The sequence below is a fragment of the Alligator mississippiensis genome, chromosome 9 (genome assembly GCF_030867095.1).
Source record: "Alligator mississippiensis isolate rAllMis1 chromosome 9, rAllMis1, whole genome shotgun sequence".
Lineage (NCBI taxonomy): Eukaryota > Metazoa > Chordata > Crocodylia > Alligatoridae > Alligator > Alligator mississippiensis.
Window position 1 is genome coordinate 5,125,022 of NC_081832.1, and position 20,884 is coordinate 5,145,905.

Below are 20,884 nucleotides of genomic sequence, written 5' to 3' on the forward strand. Positions count from 1 at the left end.
GCATTTGCATTTTCACAGCCCTGCATTTTGCATATTAGCTTTTGTTCCATCCGGGAGAACACAGAACAGCAGCAGACTCTCCCGGTGCCTGAAGAAGGGTGTTTGTGCCCAAAAGCTTGCAAAGAACAAGTTTTCCTATTATTTAGTTGGTCTAATAAAAGCGATCACATTTACCCAAAAAATGTTGTCTGCCAATGTCCTTAGACCAACACAGCCACAACCAACACCCCCAAAACAGCATTCAAGCATTTCCTGGAATCCCACCCTGGTTTATAATTAATTTTCCTTGACCTATATGAGCCAGCACTAGCCTGCAAAATATAATGCAGCACATGCTGGCTGTTTCAGGGCACAAGAAGCAGGACCGAGAAGACAAGCAGCACTTCTCACCCGTGGAAAGGAACCTGTGGAAAGAGCAGCTCCCAGTGTGGCCGTGCATGCATTGAGAACAAGCTTGAATATAACTGGGGTGGAGCTAGGTGGCTGAAAAATGAGGGGAACATGATGGACTGAAAATGGGTGGAACGGGGCCTTTGCTACCTGCGAGGAAACTGCAAACAGTGCAAGACATACGTACTACACCTCCAATGTGGCCATGAATATATTTTTCAAAGAGACGAGCTCAGAGGAATACAAGGCTCTGTGACTTTCAAAGGTTGTTTCAACCAGTCTGAGTCTCATAGAGATGATGATTTCATAGATTTCATAGAGATTTGGGCTGGAAGGGACCTCGGAAGATCATCGAGTCCAGCCCCCTGCCCCAGGGGCAGGAAGCCAGCTGGGGTCATAGGATCCCAGCAAGATAAACGTCCAAATTTCTCCTGAAGGCATTCAAAGTATGATGATCTGGGAAGATTGACTTTGAGATGTTAACCACATGTCATTTTTTATGGAACAAAAACAAAAAAAGTCAAAAATAGGTACGTTTTGGAGTTTTCTTTGAGAATTTTCGTTCTTGTTTCCATAGCACAAGTTCCTCTGAGTTTCTTCCTGATTTTTTGCCTTCCTATTCAGAAACAGTGAATATGTTGATATTGTTAGACCAGGTCTGAAAAATTCAGGCAGCCGGCTCCACTCAGCGGTGACGCATGAAAACAGTACTGAAAGTAAGTACTTTTCCCCTAAAGTACAGGGAACTGTTCCAGCTAAGACTTAGGTAAGTCCTGGCATCCAGACTTTGATCCACATCCAACATTTACACTAGGCTTGTGCCTCTATTAAAGCACCAGTCCTAGACCCCAGATCTCACCATCCCTGAATAATAGGATTAGAGGACCTAGAGAGGGTGGAAAATTTGGATTCAGCTAGAGATTGTGCAGTTTAGCCTAACTAAAGCATCTGAAGGAGGCATTTTATGACATTGAAGGAGCTGCTTTAAGTTTTATTTGTGAAGAGAAAGTCTGAAGACGCAAACCTGATCAACCTAGAATACTCCAACAATATGAGGATAAAATGTACTTGGCATGTAGTTGTTCTCAAGTTAGTCCAAAGACAGTAATGGGATGCCATAGTGGGTAACACAATCAAAGCACTGATCACATGCTGTAATTTAACTGTAGCTGCCACACGGAGCCAACTGTGCACCAGGAAATCAGCATTCGGTTTTTCAAAATAAAAATGTTGCAAACACACTTAATTTCAATAGTTTATTGTGATGCACCAATACAAAAAACAATATTTCCATATTACAAATATGGGCAATGGATGTCAAAGGCATTTAAGATTCAATCGGTTTTATATCTACTAATGCCTCTGTGCTGCACACCATATTTCACAAATGCCATGCTTTACACAGTCAAGGGCTAGGAGAGGGCTATCAACTCCAACAAGGCCGGTTTGTTGGTTCTTCTAATCAAAAAGAAGAAGAAAAAGTGAAGCGAGCAATGACCTAAGCTCTTAAAAGGTGTAATTGTTAATTGACTCAAATCAATGTGAGCTAAACCTTCGTACTCACAAGAAGTGATGGCTTGAAGGTTTTGTCTGTGTGTATGGCTGTTTTCAGGGTCAGGGCCCAAAACAATTCATGGGGGGAAAACTGCAAAGAAATACAAACCTTTGAAGCTTTGCTGTAATGAGATTTTAAATTCTCCTGGAAGTTTCCAAACAAAATGTTCATTTTGCAATTGCTTTTTTCCTCCTGTTTAACAAAGAACTCATTAGCTTCATCTCTTTACTAGTAATTCTTTCTGCCTCATATCTTTTGGGTAACTTGATCCCTTGTGGTTTCTTTTTCTTAATCTGAACTGCATGATGCATAGAGAGAAAACAATGCAAGAAGTGAAAATACGTAGGATGTGGCCTGGATTTGAACCGCATTCACAATAGTAGAAATTCAGAGTAACTTCCCAGGCTTGAACGGAGTTACCCTGGGTTCATGCAAGTATAAGTGTGGTCCTAATGTTGCTCATTTCATTCTTCTTCTTTGATAACTTAAATGTCATGTTGTCCCCGGAAGCCAGATGCTGCTACTCATGCGTAGAGCAGAGGCACCGTCCTGTGCTGACAGTAGGTGCAGTAGCTCCATTGCCCAATATTTTGCACTCTCAGTTAATCCCAGCCCAGTTTATAAAAATAATCGTATTCATCATTACATTCACAGCTCCCCTGGGCTGGAATAAAGAAGAGAAAAACTCTGCTCAGATCAGAAGCACCTTAAAGCTTTGTTTGCCTGGCTTGTGTATGGGCTTGCCCCACTTCCATCTTTTCTACAAAAATCCACATTTTTGGTCCTACTTTCAACACAAATCTTTGACCAAAGGTTCTTAGCTTTCCCCTTAGAGTTGGGTTGGGGAGACTGCCATTTGCCTTCCATGCACTGTCTCATCAAGAAACGAGTTGTACCAAGAAACCTAGTTTTATTCTAGGCGTAGCACCCGAAGAAGAAACCTAGAATTTAGGCAATCTAATCGACACGCCAATCAGACTTCTTTGTACTGGAGCTCATTAGTATGAGGTGGCGTCATACCACAGGGACACCTTCCCCCACCACTCCGAAGGTACTAGACGAGCCCAGAGAGCACAGATGGCAGGATGGGCCTTTTTCAGAAACACAACTAGATAGCTCATCAGAAGTGTCTTCTCACACTTAACTTCATCTCGTGCCCACAAGTCAAGACTCTTTCCATTGTCTCCAGCCTGTGTTGGATTGCAATCTCAAACCGTAAACCTGCTTGAAACCTTTCTAAAACAGACCCACCTCTTTCACATGGCTGCCCGATTTGACCATTGAGAGATACTTGCATGGCAAGCAGTTGCATCCAGGGGGAACATTCTCTTCCCTGCATAACCTTCCTCCATCAGCTCAAGAAGAAAGGGATAATCATTAAAAAAAAAGAGAGATATAAAACTGTAGTGAATCAAACTTTCAACCACCATCCAAAGAATGGGATGGGACACACAAGAGTTTTGTCCAGGGAGGTGGTCAACCCTGCCGTTCTCCCTGGCTTCGTTGGGTGTGGTAGGTATCTAGGCTCATGTTCCAGTTGCTGGGTACCTTATAGCCATGGCTAAATGAATTCAAAGTCATGCCTCAAAAGCATCAGTCAATGATTTGGAGTCAATGGAAGACACATTCCAAGTCCCCATGAAATACGGATTATATTTCTGTCACTTCACAGGAATATTATACTTCAAATGAGACTGGAGAATGGCCTCCCCCAAATAAAAACTTCCCATTCATAACATGGAATAAATGACACCTGAATAGGAACTCGTTTAATTTTTCAAAACCAAGACTCCACACTCGCACATCAACGTAATAAAACACCAGTATTTTGCCATTTGATCATGAAACAATACAAGCCAATTCCACATGAGAAATACTAGTGATGCATCAGGCGAAATATATTAAAAAATGTCTAATTTTATAAATAGTTATACACAAAATATGTTACTAAAATACATTTGTGCAACTCTCCCTTCCCAAAGAACGCTGCGGTCCAAAGTCTTTATGGTTTGCCGAGTGTAATACCCTTGAGAAGAAAACAAGTGATGGACTCTTGCAGATAGTGGTTGTCTTGGTTACAGCTGGCTAATAAAACTGTTGGAGATGATAAATAATTATTTCTTTTTTTGGTGTGCTGTTGGAGTTAATCTCTTTGGGACTAATTCTGCTCCTTCAAATCTCCACAAGTGCTGAAAATAAGTGAAGGAACCAGCAGGTTTTCACTTTGTAGGGTCTCCGCTTGCAGAAAGACACCATCCCCGAAGCGCTGCATCTGCACGTGTTCTGCATACATCGAGTAAGGGCTTCACTGAGATGGGGAGCGGTTGTTCTGGCTGTGACAGAGCAGCTCATACTGGGAGACACTTCATTGGCTCTGGCAGAATGGTTACTGGGTGGACCGTGTCCAGCCAGTGGTTCTCTGTCCTAAAATACATCTTTCAATGGCAGCGACGCTTTTTGGCAAGGTATACAGCTGACCTTGGCAGAGGAGCATTTGTGAATGGAAGGGGTAACCTTCCCAACAGAACCCACTCGCTGAATGCCACCGAGAGGATAGATTATTTCACGCGAGTCCCAGATTTACCTTTACCCTAAATCCTCCCTTCCTTAGAACAAGATACCCATGTTTAAAGGGGCCACCTGTGCACGGGCTTGGAATGTGCTCGGAGTGCATTTGGTCCTACGATCCCAAACTCAAACCAGCTGATCAACCCGCATCCTGGTTTTAGGAAAACAAAATGTATCAAACATACAAAATCGTGACAGAAACAGTGATTCTAAATACCTTGCGGTAAAAGTTAAGTGCCAATTAAACAGCTCAAGAGTGAATGCCCTGTCATTCTAAACACAGCATAGGGTTGGCCAACATCGCCAAGGGGGCCTCCACCCACCACTAACACAGAGCTGATTGTGCAAACATTTGCAGACACAAAAAATCATCTTTTGAATGATCAGATTTGGGAGGAACAAGTAAGACAGATACATAAATCTGTCAGTCAGAGGCTTAAATCCTGTTATTTGGCCCTGCAAGGGCAAATTTAAACACCCTCCTCGCCCTTTTTTTTTTTTTTGGAGAATCTAGGCCAAGACATTTTCAAACAATGGGCCATATTGTCAACGGGCACAATTCAGCATAGCTCCATTGACTTCAGTGGTGCTAAGTCTATTTACAGCAGCCGAGAAACTGGGCCCTTAGCCCCCTTATACAGTACAGTGTGTTACCATGTTAGGTGCCCCAGACTAGCAGCATAAAGAAAAAATAAATTCATTTGGATTTTTCTGCTTGTACCTAAAAACAAATGTCTTTGTTGAGCAGACAAAGCAAACATTGCATAGATCCATATTTCATGTGTTTCTGTGTCCAACAACAGAATGTCTAAGGGAACAAGAGCGGTGAAGTCCAGCTCTTTACAGAAAAAGGGAGGTCCAAACCAATAAAGATTATAATTATACTGCAAGTCGAACCACAAAACCAGAGGTGGTAGGTGTAAAATGACTGGGTAATGACAGTTAAAATAGCCAGGGCTGGTAGAGTCTCAATAGGGTGGTGTGTGTAGTCCATTGATGGATCAGCCAAGTAATCCTTGGTGTTAAACATTGTTTCATTGCATGGTAATATGAACTATCTTCTTTAGATGAACCAAAGGGTTGAACGCAGATAGAAAACAAGGCCTGCTGTATGTGTTCAAGGAAGAAAGAAGTCACTGTGTCTGTTCCTTGCTTTGCATATCCCAGCTTCAGGGCCAGACTTCTTCTTTGCGATGCAGATGGATACCGTGAGGGCAGGCGTTTGTTCAGCCCTCAAACATCTGAACCAAAGTCCTTAGCTACTGTTGACTGTATATTGTATGTTGTATATGGGCCAAGTCCTCAGTGAGTGCAAATGCTCTTCTTTGAATTGAATGAAAGCAAATTTACACCAGCTGGGACTGGATCCTGTAGAGGAATGCTGGGTTTCTGATTAATTGGCTCAAGTTTCTTATAGGAGTGGTAGGAAACTATGGGTAGCCCTTCTTTAAATAAAATGAAATTGCAGTGTATGGCATTAGCACACGCATCTTCACATATGCTTTCTGCTGTTAAGGAAACATTCAGCCAAACCAGGCAAGTGATTCTTTTTCTTTAAATAAAAAGAAGGAAAGTTAGGAAATTAATATCAATAAAAACCAGACACAGTAACCAGTTTCCATGATATGTTCTTAGGCTGGGAATAAGTCTCTCACGGTATTAACAGTGCTATACATCCATCTCAGTCTGGACTGAAGATCTGTTCTCCTGGAGGTCACTGTTACCATTTTCTGATGCATCTGAGCTGCCTGGAAGGGACTCTGGTGTAGGTGGTTTATAAAGTAAGCATGCCAGCAGAAAGAAGACGGTTCCAAGCACCTGCAGCCATCAAAACAGCCCCAGCTTATGGTTAGAGCCACGTATAAAACCCACCACTCCCTTAGCATAGGTACCAACCAAGGACTGGATCCTTGGGTGGTGCAAATCAGCAGAGCAACTCTGCAAGCTGCAGCATTTCTTGTGTCAAGGGAGTTACACTGCTGCCCCCACCTTCCCACATGGACCCAGCCTGATCTTAAGAGAAAACCTAGCAGGGTGAAAGAGTAAGAGCACTGGAGCATATTCCAAGGGTTCAGCCAGATGATTTGTAGGGGAGAATTTGGGGCTCCTATAAAGCCGAGGAAGAGATTCGCTTGCAAAGCATCATAGTGTGTAGCTCTCGAGTGCTTTTTAAGAGTTGGCTTGAAATCTCTGAGGACCACAGTTCTCTTGATCCTATAGAGTCAGTAAAACAAGATGATCCTAGATGGAGGTCCCAACTCCTAATTCTAGAAGTGTTCATCCCCGTGTGAATAGCACTTTTCATAAGGCAAATAACAAACACGCTTGCTATTCATATTCAGGCTCTGCATTGGGCTATGTTATACAGGCAGCGCCAGTGGCTGCTGGCATACCTATACCTGTTAGCACCAGCAGTAGACCGCAGTTAACAGTCTCCAATGATGCTGAGAATCAGATTTAAATGTTAATCGCACATCTGCCCTTGAACTGAACATAACCCTCTTGTATAAACTGTAGTCGACTGCAGGAAATGCTCCGAATCCGAATGCCCCAGGCAGGATCCCTCCTCAGATACCATCAAACGCTGCATGTGAAAAGGAGATTGTCTAAAATGGTACCATTATGTGGTTTTCTGGTAGCTTGGGTATCCTGTTATGACACAGGCTGTCTGAACGTCTTGGGGCAGGTCTGCTATTCTTGACTATCCCACACAATTCTCTTTCTGCTTCTCAGCTTGCTGAGTCGATGAGTTTGTGAATTAATCATTGGACAAGTCCATGGTTTTAAAGAGCTCATTGTCAGAAGATGTTTACTGAGCAGATAAAGAGAGGCTAGAGATTGTGGGGTACGTGACCCCATGAGTCAGGAAGCTCCAGGGGTAGCAAGACATAGGGTTGCACTGGGATGGCTACTGAAAACGCCTGGCATGGACAGCTTGCATGGAGCAATAGGGATTTATGCCATCTCTGGCCTATGTTATTTTCCCAATTGGTGCATATAGCAGAATCGCTACCCAAATGCCTACTCATAGCAGCTACCGAGCTCTGTTGTGACCTGCAGGCAAAGGGCCGATTTGGATTGAATTGAAAATGATGCCTTCTGCTCATAAATATTGAAATATTCAGCTGATCTATCACAACATTTTCCAGCAATGGTTATTTACTCTTATTTTCAGTTTGATCATGGTGACTCATGACAATTTAGCGAACAGACTGCAGTTATATATTTAACTCCACTTCTCAAAAGACCAATTTCAATAATTGTTAGGTTTTGTAAGGTTCGTTTTTTTTCTCTCCCTAAAAATTTTAGAGGGGAAATATTACGCCTGGAAAATAATCTAGAAGAATCAAGGGAATGGTGGTGCCTGAGGAGTTATTACATTTTATAGATTTCATAGACATTGGGGCTGGAAGGGACCTCGTAAGGTCATCGGGTCCAGCCTCCTGCCCAAAGGGCAGGAAGTCAGCTGGGGTCATAGGATCCCAGCAAGATAAGCATCCAAATTTCTCTTGAAAGTGTTCAATGTAGGCGCTTGAACCACCTCCGGTGGCAGGCTGTTCCAGACCTTGGGGGCTCGGACAGTGAAAAAATTCTTCCTTATGTCCAGCCTGAAACGGTTTTGGAGGAGTTTGTGACCATTCAATCTTGTCATCCCTTGGGGCGCTTTGGTGAACAGATGTCCCCCCAGATCCTGGTGAACACCCCTTATGAACTTATACGTGGCCACCAGATCAACCCTGAGTCTGTGCTTTTCCAGGCTAAAGAGTCCCATGGCTCTCAGCCTCTCATCATAAGGTTGGTTTTCCTGACCTCTGATCATGCGCGTGGCTCTCCTCTGCACTCTCTCAAGCTTCTCCACATCCTTTTTGAATTGTGAGGCCCAAAACTAGATGCAGTACTCGAGTTGCAGTCTCACCAAAGCCAAGTACAGTGGGAGAATGACATCCTGGGATTTACTCGAGAAGCATCTATGGATGCAAGCCAGCATTTTGCTTGCTTTACTAGCCACAGCATCACATTGCAGGCTCATGCTCGTCTTGTGGTCAAACATGACACCCAAGTCCTTTTCATCCCTAGTGCTAGCCAGCGTAGCACTGCTGAGCCTATAAGGATGCTGCAGGTTTTTCCTCCCAAGGTGGAGAACCTTGCATTTTTCGGTGTTAAACACCATCAGGTTCTCATCTGCCCACTTGCTGAGCCTGTCCAGGTCAGCCTGGATCACCCGCCTGTCTTCAGGTGTGGATGCTTTGCCCCAAAGTTTGGTGTCATCACTGAACTTGGCCAGCCCGCTTCTGACTCCAATGTCCACATCATTGATGAAGATGTTGAACAATACAGGTCCAAGGACACAGCCTTGGACAAATTATGATAAATAAATGGAATATTAGGGAATAGCACTGTTTTCATACTGTTTCTTGTGTGAAGATATAAAAGTCACATTCATGGTCAGAACAACAAAATAGATGCTTTTATAGGACAGTTCAGAGAATTGCAGGATTGGAAGGAGCTCTAGGGTCTGGGGGCAGATCCAGGGGAGGGGGGGGGGTGCACCTTAACATCTGTACCCCTGTTTTCAAAATTGTAGATCTGCCCATGCCCTCTGCCTAGTGATCTGCCTATGCCCTCTGCCTGGTGATCTGGACTTCGGGCTATGCTATTCTTAAACCATCCCAGTCAGCTGCCTTCCCAACATCTTCTTGTAACCCCTCAGTACGGGAGATCCTCCAGTTTCCTGAGACAGCTCTCTATTGCTCTACTGCTCTTACAGGTAGGAAGCTCTCTATTGCCAAAAGTGAGACGGTAAGCGGGCATCACCTTGTAGACAAGTCCGGCGATCAGAGTATGTTGACTCATGGCCGAATTCTGATAAACGTAGCAAGAACCTTGTTCTCCACACTGGTCCTGCCAAAGCAGACACGATTTATCGATCATCGAACCAAAGGCAATAGGACCGGGAATACCTCCTGGGCAAAGACAGAATGGAGCTTCGGTTACATAACGTCTAGCAGTCCTCTTCACAGCAACCCAAAAAGCTTTCAAAAAACGGGTCAGACTTTGATGAAACAGCGATGGGGTAAATTAACGTCTCAACCTTTCTGGCTGGTATATTTGAGAGAGTCCAAGGGCTTAAGTACCCCAAATATGTGATATTTCAGAGTTGAACAACCAATTCCTGTTGACCCTTTGTAAAATCTGAGCTCAGCAATGGATTACAGACGATAGACATAGAGAACGGGCCAACACAACCCCATTTGTTCTTAGAATGAGCAAATGTTACTAAAACCCCGTTGTTATTTTTTACTGTTTCTAAAACAGAGTCATAGACTCAAAGGACCGGAAGGGACCTGTAAGATCATCAAGTCCAGTCCTCTGCCATGGGCAGGAGGTTATTGGGCTCGAACAAGCTCTACGAAGTGTTCGTCGAGCCTCCAACATGTTAAGGGATCTTTCGTTTTCACCAAAACATCCCACACAGAAGCTTAAAACGGGACCTCAGTTCAACATTTGACATCTGTAAGAATTCAAAGCCCCATCACTGCCAGGATTACAAGAGTAAATACAAGCTAGCCAAACTGTAGGAAGCGTTGCTGTTCTCTATCTCGACAGCCAGATGAGTTATTTACAATGAGCAATCTACTTGCTATATTTAGCTCTCTTTTCATTTGCAAATTTTATGCAAACAGCATTGGGTTTTTTATGAATTAAGTAGATGCGCAGAGGATTTTTTTTTTCTCCCCTAAGCATCATATACCCCCAATGTCCCTGTTTTCACCTATATGTGTTTGGTACCTTGATGCAACTATAACACGTACTCAACAAAAAACGATAGATAATACACGTTATACACCCATTCCCTTCATGCCATACCTAGAGTTCTTACTACAATCCACTGGATTCCTAGTGCAAACGATCGCTGTCTGTCTGAGACACACCTAGGATAGACAAAGTTAAAAATACTGGTATGGTGAATAGCGGTCCCAGCAACCCCATGAAGCGGTGAATTCTGATGAGGAAGGAGCATGCTTTCTGGCCTGCTTTGCCTTAAGCAAAACTGCCATCCACATTTTGGGAGGAGAGGAGTACCTGCACATCGAAGCACCTTTCTGAGCATGTAAATGGACTATTTAAATATTCAAGTCCTCAGATTGGTGCTTACAGCAGGACGAAGAAAAACATCTGGCCAGATATCATCAACATACCGATAAGCATGTCATTTTAAGCAGGCTCTGTCCTTAGGCAGAGATGACAATATGTGCGTTCTCGCCGAAACAACGGCTGTGTTGGGCAAACAAGAAGGCGCCCCTCCTTACCGAAGAGTTGCCGTCAGAGCAGGGATACTACTCAGGAACGTGAAGAGAATCACAACGAACATGAGACACATGAGAAGGGGCATTGTCTGGCAAGAGGAGGTGCACTTCCCCGCCGTCGCTTGGCCAACATCGGTGGTGTTCCCCAGAATGCAACTGCATTCCTGGTAAACCTGGGAAACAGAAAAACTCCTCACTTTCTCACAGAGATGGCATTTCTATCATCAAAGCCAGGGCTTCGCATTGAAATATATAGCAGGCAAGGCTGGATTAACCCTTTAGTGGGCCCTATCAGCATCAGGATACATGTCATGAACCTCACGAGACTGCTCGAAGCTCTGGAAGCTATGTGAACACATGGTGTGAACATGCTTGGACATATGCAGGGAATACAACTCGAGAAGTAAGGGCACAGAGTGGGACAGTCTGCTGGCAGCATGGAAATCACATGCATCTGGTGAGCTAAAGGCAATTTCCAGCTATACCCATGAAAAACAAGAGCCCCGCTGCTGATTTCTGTCCACTTACAGTGGCTATAGGCCAGGGAGGTGGGAGCAGAATCTGGCCCTGTGCTGACAGACTTACACGAGGAAGTTTGGAAATGCAAAACTAAAAATGAAGCTTACGGATGAGATCAGTGCCCGGAAACACAGACCTCCCATGGGTACCTGCATCTCAGCTAGAGCCTGACTCTTTCCTGACTTCTCTTTCCTGTAAACTTTTAACACAACTCTGTTGAGGCCAACCAGAGCTCAGGCTGTCCATGCTCCCTGCAAGCCCCTGCCAGGGGGTCTTCCAAACATACCTTTTGGCTACTACTGGTAGATAGCGTTTTGCACCCTGCATGGCAGGGAGAGTAATACATGATGTCGTTGCTCCCGCAGACCGGGCTGTAAACCTCCCTTAGACAGTCACAGTCTGCGTTGCAGGCTGTAGTCAGGTTCACACTGCTTCCAGGCAAGACACTGCAGGAAACATTACGTTAGTCAGCAACGGGTCCTTAAAGAGCATCTTTTAGGTGGGGGGGCAGGCTGGAATAAGAGGAGAAGAGGACAGAGGTGTATAGGACAGAGCATATTAATGCATCCTGAAAGTGCATGTGCGCCGTCTTACATGCCTGGCAGACTGGCCCTGCACCCCTGCCAGATGATAGCTTATGTTCTATTCTTCTTCACACTGGTATTAATCAGAGAATTGATTTTATTCCACTGATTCATGTTTCAACACCATCCCACAGCAAGCCAAGTTCAACGGGGATTGCTGAGCTTACCTTCCGTCGTACGCTTGCGTTACTCCTGCCATAGGCATGTTAGGGCAGTGAATAAAAAAGATGAAAATGGCCAGCAGACTCGATAGGGTGCAACACAGGCACAGTTTGATGATTCCTGAGCAGCGGAGGTTAAATTTATTCACAAAGAAGCCTCCCAGGAAGGTGCCTCCTCCCCCTGCCGGCACGACAAGGTAACCTAGACAAGGAAGGGAAGCAAGTTCATAACCGTCAAGGCAGGGAGTTTTTGCTGGTCTGATTAGACTAAGCACAGAGGACGTGCACAGCAACTGCCCTTCTGCACCACTGGCTGTGCTTGTTTCTCCGTGGGGGTTTAGTGGACTCTACTGAGACAAAAATCATAGGATCGATTCTGCCTTCACCCGTGGCTTGAAAAGCTTGGCCCCAAATTGGAAAAAATAAAGACTTATGTTCTGCTTAGCAAGGAAATCTGCTCAACAGAGTGACTGCAAGAACAGCAATGCGGGACTCCACGGCTATTGTGCCTCGCTGAATTCAGATCAAATAGGCCTCTACATACACCCGGTGATAAGCACATTCATTTTTCACTAACTCGTAGACATTCAACCTCAGCATGAGCAAAGGAGCCAAGCTGGGTTCTTTCCACCAACAATAAAAGTCGAGCCGCCGAAAGCATCCTCAGATGCACTTCAGCGATACTGAGCAGCTCCTATTAACAAGACCCTAGTGATGCTGGGAAAGGAGCCGGCCTCCCAGTCCTTTTGACTGGATTTCCCAGCAGGTGCAAGAACAGCAAAAGCTTTTTTTTTTTTTTACTGATGCGAATAGATGTAACTGAATCCACACACAGAGCAGACCTGCTGGGTAGGAAAGGGCCATTTGCATCCTATGACTTTCCAGATGATAACCCGATTCTAAAAGTGCTACAGAGAGTAACGACTAGACTATTTTGTGACCTTAATTGCCACCCTTGTGAAAATAATCCACTTCTTGGTCACGGGGTTTTCACTGTAAAACAGACGGGGACACCGCACAGAGCTCGTTTCCTTACCAAAATACGTAGCAGCAACAGAGGCACTTAAACTGAACTGTGACTCGAGGAATTTGGGGCCGAAGGTTGACATCCCAGCTATGAGCGTGGCTTCAGTGGCTCCAGCTAAGCAGAGGAAGATGAAGGTGGGGTTCTTCAGGAGCAGCAGGACTGATCTGGGGAATTCAGGAACCACATGCAAAAGACAAATAGGTTGAAACAGGTTCACACAGCACCATTTTAGACCACTACTGTCTCTTTAAATCTTAGGTCCAGATGGAGCTGGTAGAAAGGATGAAGTGCAGCTGCTCCACTTCTCTGGAAAGAAAAAAGGGAAGTGAATGCTGTAGATGTGGGAAAAAAGGCAGTGTTTTCCCCTCCCATGCTGACTCAGCTGTGCCAGCCTGTGCAGGGAGCCAAGGACACATCCCACCCTCCTTATCACCCTGCAAAGTGTGGGAAGAACTGAATGCATGCCATGAAATGCTTCCACAAAGCAGCTCCCTGCAAGAAGAGAATCAGTAGCTGGCCTGTGAAGTGGGATTGATGGTTTAGGGAATTATCAATGTTTTTTTTCACATCCCTATTCATTTATAGGCTGGATTTTTTTTTTCCTCTATTGGGCACCTGGATGTTTTTGTGAATGCATTTGCTGGGCCTCTCTGTCTCGCACTATCAGGGTCTGGCATGTCCCTCTTGCAATCGTGCAATCATGGGTATTTCAAGTCCCATAGGCACAAAGGGAGATGATGCAAGTTCAAGGTCCTTTAAATGGCATTAGTTCTGAAAATTCAGGGCCTGACCACAAACAGTAATTCCAATGCAAGGTGATTAAAGCAGGGGTGCTCTGTAAAGAATTAGCCCTGAAGGGTGAATAACCCAGGTCCCATGTGCCTAACATAGGAAATAGCCAGGGACAACCAGTGTGTATTAATCTTTGTAAAACTAAGGTAACTGGAAACAAGGTGGGTTTTAAATTTTATTTCTCGCAGTGCTGTAACAGGAAGATCAGGCTTCATCAGCTCACAGGAGACATTAGGCAAACCTTTTCTTCTTCAGTAAGCATTTTCATAAAGACTTTACCTTCCTGCTATAAAACAGCAACCCTGCTGTAAAACCGCTCTGACAACCAGACACAGTTTTACTTCCAGATTTGCTAGTCTGTGTAGCAGATACATTTTCTTTTTGACTAACTCAGATTTATGAGAAGAAACCCGATATTCCTGACAATTTACCAAGTGCCATTTAGATGCAGAAAGAAGAGCCAGGCATGCTCCTTCGCCTGGACGCAGAAAAAGCCCGGGGCACACTGGATGGTCTCAATTCTTCTCCTCTCTCTCAGATATTTGACCGTGAATTTATATTGCTTTGTAGGGATTTCTTTAGTAGCTAGCTTGAAATTCTGTCATGTAACTTTATACAGAGGAGCAACTGCTCTGCTTTCAGGGTTACACAAAGTCTTGCTTTGGCAGCTGGAACAAACTGCCTTTGTCTGGAGTAATGGTGATCTGGCCTGTAACAGCTTTTCCTGCAGACGGTTATGGTGGATTGTTTTTTAAAGGCATATATAAGAATTGCTTGACTATTGCTTAGCACGTGGGAGAGACTGCTACCGCCATCGGGACAACGCCGCTGCAATACAGCTGGTCGTCAGAGCCAGCAAGCGTCTGCCTTGGAATAGAGGGATTTACAAGTTATTTACCCACGCAAACGAAATGACTTCATCAAACCCAAGCAGCCAAAAATTTTTTAAAAGAGGGGAAATTCCTACAATTCGATATCATGGGACTAGATTAGAGCAGGTGTCTGTAATTGTTAGAGCCAGTTGAATCCAGCACTGTTTTGGGGACGACCTTTTGTCTTCTACACTCCATCTTCCCCTTGAAAGAAGCTAACAGAAGCACCTGCCTTTTATTTGGTAGAGTAATGCCTAATCTCTTGACTGGAAGATATACTTTACAGAGCTGCCAACTGATGAGCTGACTTGTGTGGCTGCTGTGACCGTATCCAGTTCAAGAGAAAATAGAGCAGTAAAAGCATGGGGTCATTTCGGGGCCTCAAAGCCCTTGCAAAGGGGAGGTTATGGGGTGGTAAATCAAAGCAACTCCAATGATACCAGATGAGGCTCTGTTTTCTCTTTTTTACAGGTGGAGGGCCCACCTGAGAGGTGCTGCCCAACAGAGAGCCCATTGAAGTCGGTAGGAGCTCTTCCCTTGATGCTGATTGAATGTCACTGCATTCAGATGCTGCACAAACCCCGGGAGTTAATGCCCTCAGCTCTTGAAGCCAAGGGAAACAAGGAAGGTTAACATTGTCTTGGGAGAAGGTTTGCTCTCCATCAGGGCCTGAGCCTGCAACCTTTACTCAGACAGGTACTTCTCCCTCATGCTGAATTAATTGAGGCTGTTAGAGCCTGGGCAGAGTCTGATCACCTGAGACACTGTGCAGCGTCAAGAGAATGGGTTATAATAATGTAATGTCATATAGGGTTGTTAAAAAAAACCTTCTCTTTTTTAATTTACTTGCCCATAGTGTGTGAGAGGCAGGGACTCTCAAAAATACTATGACTACAAAGCACTACAGGGAAGTAAATACACTGTCTCTCGCTCCAAAATAAATGCCATGGCAAACCGGCATGTAAACCAGCCTCGTCCCTCCAGTAATCCCAGGAAGGACTGAAATGTGGACCACCTTCTTTGTGTTGGAGATTAGTGCCCGATATACGGATGAGAGATCCCCATAAATGCAGATGTCTATCTAATTTAGGACAAAGCTCCCTTTCTCTGAGCTGCAGCTATTTATCTGCAATAGGAGTCTCTTTTATCCTCTCTGTTTGGATCTCTGTTGTGCTGCACCAGGGGATCTTTCATGTGCACAACCAGAGTGGTACATGCCCAGGGGGACAGGCAACAAAAAAATCTGCTTTCATGGGTGGTATTTCTGGTTGCTGCTGGTTGAACAGACTGTGAAAAATAGCATGTTTTTAAGAACCAAAACAAGCCAATTTGGATTACACACCGAGCAGTAGCTTCCTTCCCCACCATAACCATGCTGAAGTCAGGCCCCTGCTTAACATAAAACAAGAAGGGTGTTCCTATAAAATTAAATTGTCCTTTGTCCTTGTAATCTAAATGCATGGATAGCTGCATCACGGAAAGACGTGATCTGTTCTTTAATAGGAGCCCTTAGAAGAGATTCTCCTCTGAATCAGACCCAGAAAATAGACACATATGGGGTTGTGTTTGTTCTTTTGCTCTGGGGTTTTTTTAATTAGAAAAGGGAGAATTTATTAGACCCTGAAGGTACATAAAATCCCATTTGGGTCCAGATTGGCATTTATTTTATCTGACCTGGTTTAGCCCTCTCTAGCTGTTTGCCATATGTTTCTCAGGGACTAGACACATTAAGAGATGTTCAGCAAAGATGAATTGATCTTGCTTGCTTTCTTTGATTGACATCCACCTGGGATCTCTGGTAGTTTTGTTAGAGCGAAGCCCTCAGAGAGTGTGTAACGCTGAATGTCGGACTCAGCTTTCTTCACTTCCATGTTAGTGTTGGTAATCGCTGTAGTTTTATCATGACTTAAATGCAGTTTTTACATTTAAATTTCCATATGGAGAATAACGCCTGACCTTAGAAAATGGCACTTGGTCAAGAATTTCGTTTAAAAACAGCATTGAAATCTGTTGAGTAATATTTTTCACCAAACTTAATTCACCCTGCTGTCTAGGAGAGCTGCAGGCAATTCTCCTTGCTTTGGCATGGCTGTGTGTATGAATATAGCTGCTTAGAGACATGAGTCAATAAAGGTTGACTATTGTGAGAGGTACATTTCTACTCTGCACTTTTGTTTCAATTCTTCCTTCAGGTAAGGAGGAAGATAATATTTTTAAAATTCACATCTGATCCTTAGCAGCAGCTTGGCAACAGGTCCTGGTTTGCATTGTGTGTGTCTGACCTCGTGCAGACACACTGGTTTTACCCAGGAATGCTTCTCCAAGTGGATTGAGAAATAACCTTGCATTTACTGACTGAGAGCTCAGCTTCCATCCAGAAGCTCATTACAGACAATACAGGGCATTTCTCCAACATCCAGCTCCTATGTGTTTCACTAAAATAGAGTGATATGCTTTTGTTGCAATCGTGCACTCTGATAACACGTAATGACTTCCCAACTAGGGATCATAGGGGCTTACTACACCCACACTTCCTTTGTGCCACCTCCTTCAGCTACGTGCAAATCAAACACAGCACAAAGAGATCCTGGCATTTAGAAGGAAGATGTTACATGCACTTTATTTATATAAGATAATTGCTAGTTGCTATTTGTTGCTATTTATCCCAGCAAACAATTTTCTTTCAAACTGGATGTGTGTGCACGCATGTGTTTGCCTCAACAGAGAGCTGAAGATTGGTGCTATATTCATAAAGTCTGCCATGGCTATGTTACTGTGAAAGATAAAAGGAAAAACACAAAAAGGCTGGTTGGGAAGAGTGGGGTGGGGGAAGAAAAGCAAGGAAAGAACAAATACAATAGAAAGGAAATGGAGAGCTAAGGCTGGAACATCAGGCAATCAATCTGAAATGGAAATATTAGACTAATGAGCAAGAAAAGGGGAAAGGTCATCACAGGAAGCGGTCTAAAGTGGAAGGAGTGTGAAGAAAGGAGATGAAGAGACACGGGACAATACAACATAGGATTGTGCCTGGTATTTAAGTGCTACCACAGGCAGCCAACTGAATTTGGACCCATCTCCCCCCTAATTTTGTGAAGAGCTCTCTCCATGTCATGCAAGTAGAGGCAGGTCTCACCGAGGCAGATCTTTCACTGTTTTCCCAAAGTCGGGGTCCGACGCGGTCTTGTGGCTCCCGTCTTTCAGTTGATGAGCCTCGGAGACTCTCATGACAATGTAACGCTGGGATCCTGGAAACATCGAGGGAGGAAACCGAGAGTGCATGAGAAACAAGGGCTTGGGGCCACGCCAGCAGCAAATTCACAGAGGAAAAGAATGTACTTTGTGATACCGAGTGTGCCCTGCTCTCAGTCAGCCGGTGCTTAAGGAAAGTCTGCCTGTGAAATGGGAGTCTATTTTCTTAAGAAATTCTTCCCGGGGGCATATTTTGGTGCAAATATTTTACCAATTCCGAGCCAGGCCAAAAAGCAGCACGCGCTCTACTCCTATTGTAGGTGAAGAGGATTTGGGAACTATTTAAATAATCTCCTGCTATTTCCTCTCCCCCGCTTCTCCTCTGCACGGACAAAAAAAAACAGGTAGCTATTTATTCCTGGTGTATGGGAACCCAGTAGAGAAAGGCTGAGGTCAGCAGGGCATGAGATGGGAACATAACTTCTTTAAGAAACCCAAGAAGTTGTTTCCCAGCCGATTTGTTTCCTCATTCGTTGGTACCCATCCAACAGAGCAACACTCTGTCCGGTAGATCTCAAAACAGGAGGAGCCGGCATGGACGAGCTAACGAACATGAAAACACTGTGCACATGTGCACCATGGTCAGGAAACGCCACCTTAACTTTAAAGGGTCCAGCAAATGAGAACAAATGACAAAAGGCAGAGATGGCTGGAGGGGGGTGGTGGGACACTGAGGCTTACAGAAGACCTTAACAGGAGCCAAATGCACAGTGGAAATTGTCTCCTGTTCCCTGTATATACAGCCGCAAATATATATAATTCACCTGGAGCATAACTGCCTGGCTGCGAGATTTACTGGCGGTGTAAATAGCAGGCTAATAGCAGTAAAACAATGCTCCTCTGTGCTGCCCCACTGCGGTAATTCACTTCCAATGCATTGCTCCAATGCAAAGCAGGGAATTTACCTGGGCCCTGAGCACAGACAATGCTAGAGTGAGAAGTGAGGCTGGTCCTGGTGACAACAGCAGCAGGGACAACTTAGGTGAAAGAAAAACTACAGACGAAACACTGCTGTCTCCCCTTCAAACCACAAAGTTAGGATTTTCTCTTGCAGGTACCTGGCAGCCGGTGAGGGTAACCCAGAATGGGGAAGGCAATGAGAAGGGAGGCAGCTCCGGCACCCAGAAATCCTATCCACCAGGCCCCAACCCAGTGAGGGTTATCTGGGGTTACATCAACTCTGTAAAAAAAGAAAGTGGGGAGAGGTTTTTAAGAGCTGCAACCACCCACTGATTTCAAAATAAACAGGACACAAGCACCTAAGTACCTTGGAGAACCTGGGCCCAGCATCATAGGGACAGACAGGCTGGGGCACCATAGCGACAGACAGGCTGGGGCAGAGCAGGGAAGTGAGCATAGATGCCCCAAATTCTGGACCAGCCTTATAAGCCTTAGATCCTCTTTCCTGCATATGCAATGTCATCACCATGGACAAGCCAAGAAGTGATGACTAAAAGCACTTGAGTTCATCTGCTTAAGGCTGCATTTAGTGCTACTCTGAGGCTCATCCGTTCTATTTCCATTCTCTCTCTCTCTCTCTCTCGTTGCCTCTCTACAAGTCTGTGCTCAACCGCTTACAATGCTCACTGCAGGAATAGACAGCAGTGGCAAAGAAATCCTGATGACACACTCAGGCTGGGGTTTTTTAAGCCATTAATTGATCAAGTGGATACAAAGAAGAAAGAACATCTTAAATAAAACCACTGATAAACCCCGGAGTGAAGAGGTGACCTTGTGAGGAAGAACAGAAGAGCTGGCAAATCCTTCCAGTGATCATAGCTCAGTGAAAGCAGGCAGTGAACCAGAAGGATGAAGCATTTGCAAGACAAGGCCTGTGAACAATTTTCTTCCGGGAGCTGCATTAATGCAAGCCTATCATTCTGCCGTCAGCTGCACCCCCTCGCAACCCACTCACACAACCTCAGCGGGGTGAGACACCAGTGCAGACAATGGGTATTTTTACCATGCAAATTGCTAAGACCTACAGTAATTTCACTGCTTTAAAGGACGCATGCAGAGGAAAGGAAAAGGAACAAAGCTGGGTTTTTTTACCAACTTACTCTCTGCCAAATTCAGTGTAAATATTTAGAAACAGTCCTCCTACCAGGTACCCTGCTGCAGGGCCAAGGATGGCAGCAGTGTAGAAAACAGCTGAAAAAGAAAACAAGCAGCATTACAGACCATCTGTGTGGCCCAGATTACTCTGCCATTCAACCATCCCTTTCATAGGGTGCGTCCACACAAGCAAGTATGTGTGCTTGTAGCAGCTCAAATAGAAGCAGTGCAAATCTGAGCAGGGGCTTTTTGCCTCAGCGCATGTACTAGGACATGCACTTTGTTGTGAAGCAAATTGTGCCACTTGGGGCAAAATAACCCTGCCTGGCTCCTCCCGGATCTGCAGCCAGGGGGAGCTACAGCCCGGGGCAGCACCTGTGCTGTCCCCGCAGTATAAAGAGCTGCCCTTATCCATACAAAAAGCTGCCCTGGCAAGCAGCTCAGGGCTACTTGCTCTCAGGAGCTTCTGTGGCCCAGCCACTTGGTACTTGGGGACACTACCCCGTGTGCTGCTGCAGCAGCATCCCAAATCCATCTTTAAAAATACCCCAAAATCCATGTTCTTCCAGAATTAAAGCAAAAGACCACTCTACACACACACACATCTCTAGACAGGAGAGAGACAGAGAGACAGCAATCAGTTGGGCAATGCATTATTGGTATATTTACAATGTTAAAGCATTGTGGAAGCCTACCAGTGTCTCTATCATGATAAAATACATTTTAAATACCTACATGTGTTGATGTGCGCTTTTGGTTTTCTTCTCACATGATGGATGTGTGCTGGGGGGATGTGGTGTT

At 44.7% G+C, this 20,884-nt stretch overlaps 1 protein-coding gene across 3 annotated transcripts in view; it reads right to left on the reverse strand.

The window, feature by feature from the left end:
* Positions 1 to 1,632: 1,632 nt before the first annotated feature.
* SLCO4A1 (solute carrier organic anion transporter family member 4A1) overlaps positions 1,633 to 20,884 on the reverse strand; it is a 39,447-nt gene continuing 20,195 nt past the window's right edge. For all 3 annotated transcript variants that reach the window (XM_014609491.3, XM_019484459.2, XM_019484458.2), the window contains 10 exons: positions 20,089 to 20,179; positions 19,087 to 19,208; positions 17,913 to 18,024; positions 13,122 to 13,276; positions 12,092 to 12,287; positions 11,627 to 11,786; positions 10,825 to 10,994; positions 10,382 to 10,446; positions 9,329 to 9,477; positions 1,633 to 6,331 (listed from right to left, as the gene is read on the reverse strand). In XM_014609491.3, the coding sequence (XP_014464977.1) occupies positions 6,182 to 6,331; positions 9,329 to 9,477; positions 10,382 to 10,446; positions 10,825 to 10,994; positions 11,627 to 11,786; positions 12,092 to 12,287; positions 13,122 to 13,276; positions 17,913 to 18,024; positions 19,087 to 19,208; positions 20,089 to 20,179 (1,370 nt within the window). In that variant the 3' untranslated portion in view covers positions 1,633 to 6,181. The remainder of the gene's footprint in view (positions 6,332 to 9,328; positions 9,478 to 10,381; positions 10,447 to 10,824; positions 10,995 to 11,626; positions 11,787 to 12,091; positions 12,288 to 13,121; positions 13,277 to 17,912; positions 18,025 to 19,086; positions 19,209 to 20,088; positions 20,180 to 20,884) is intronic.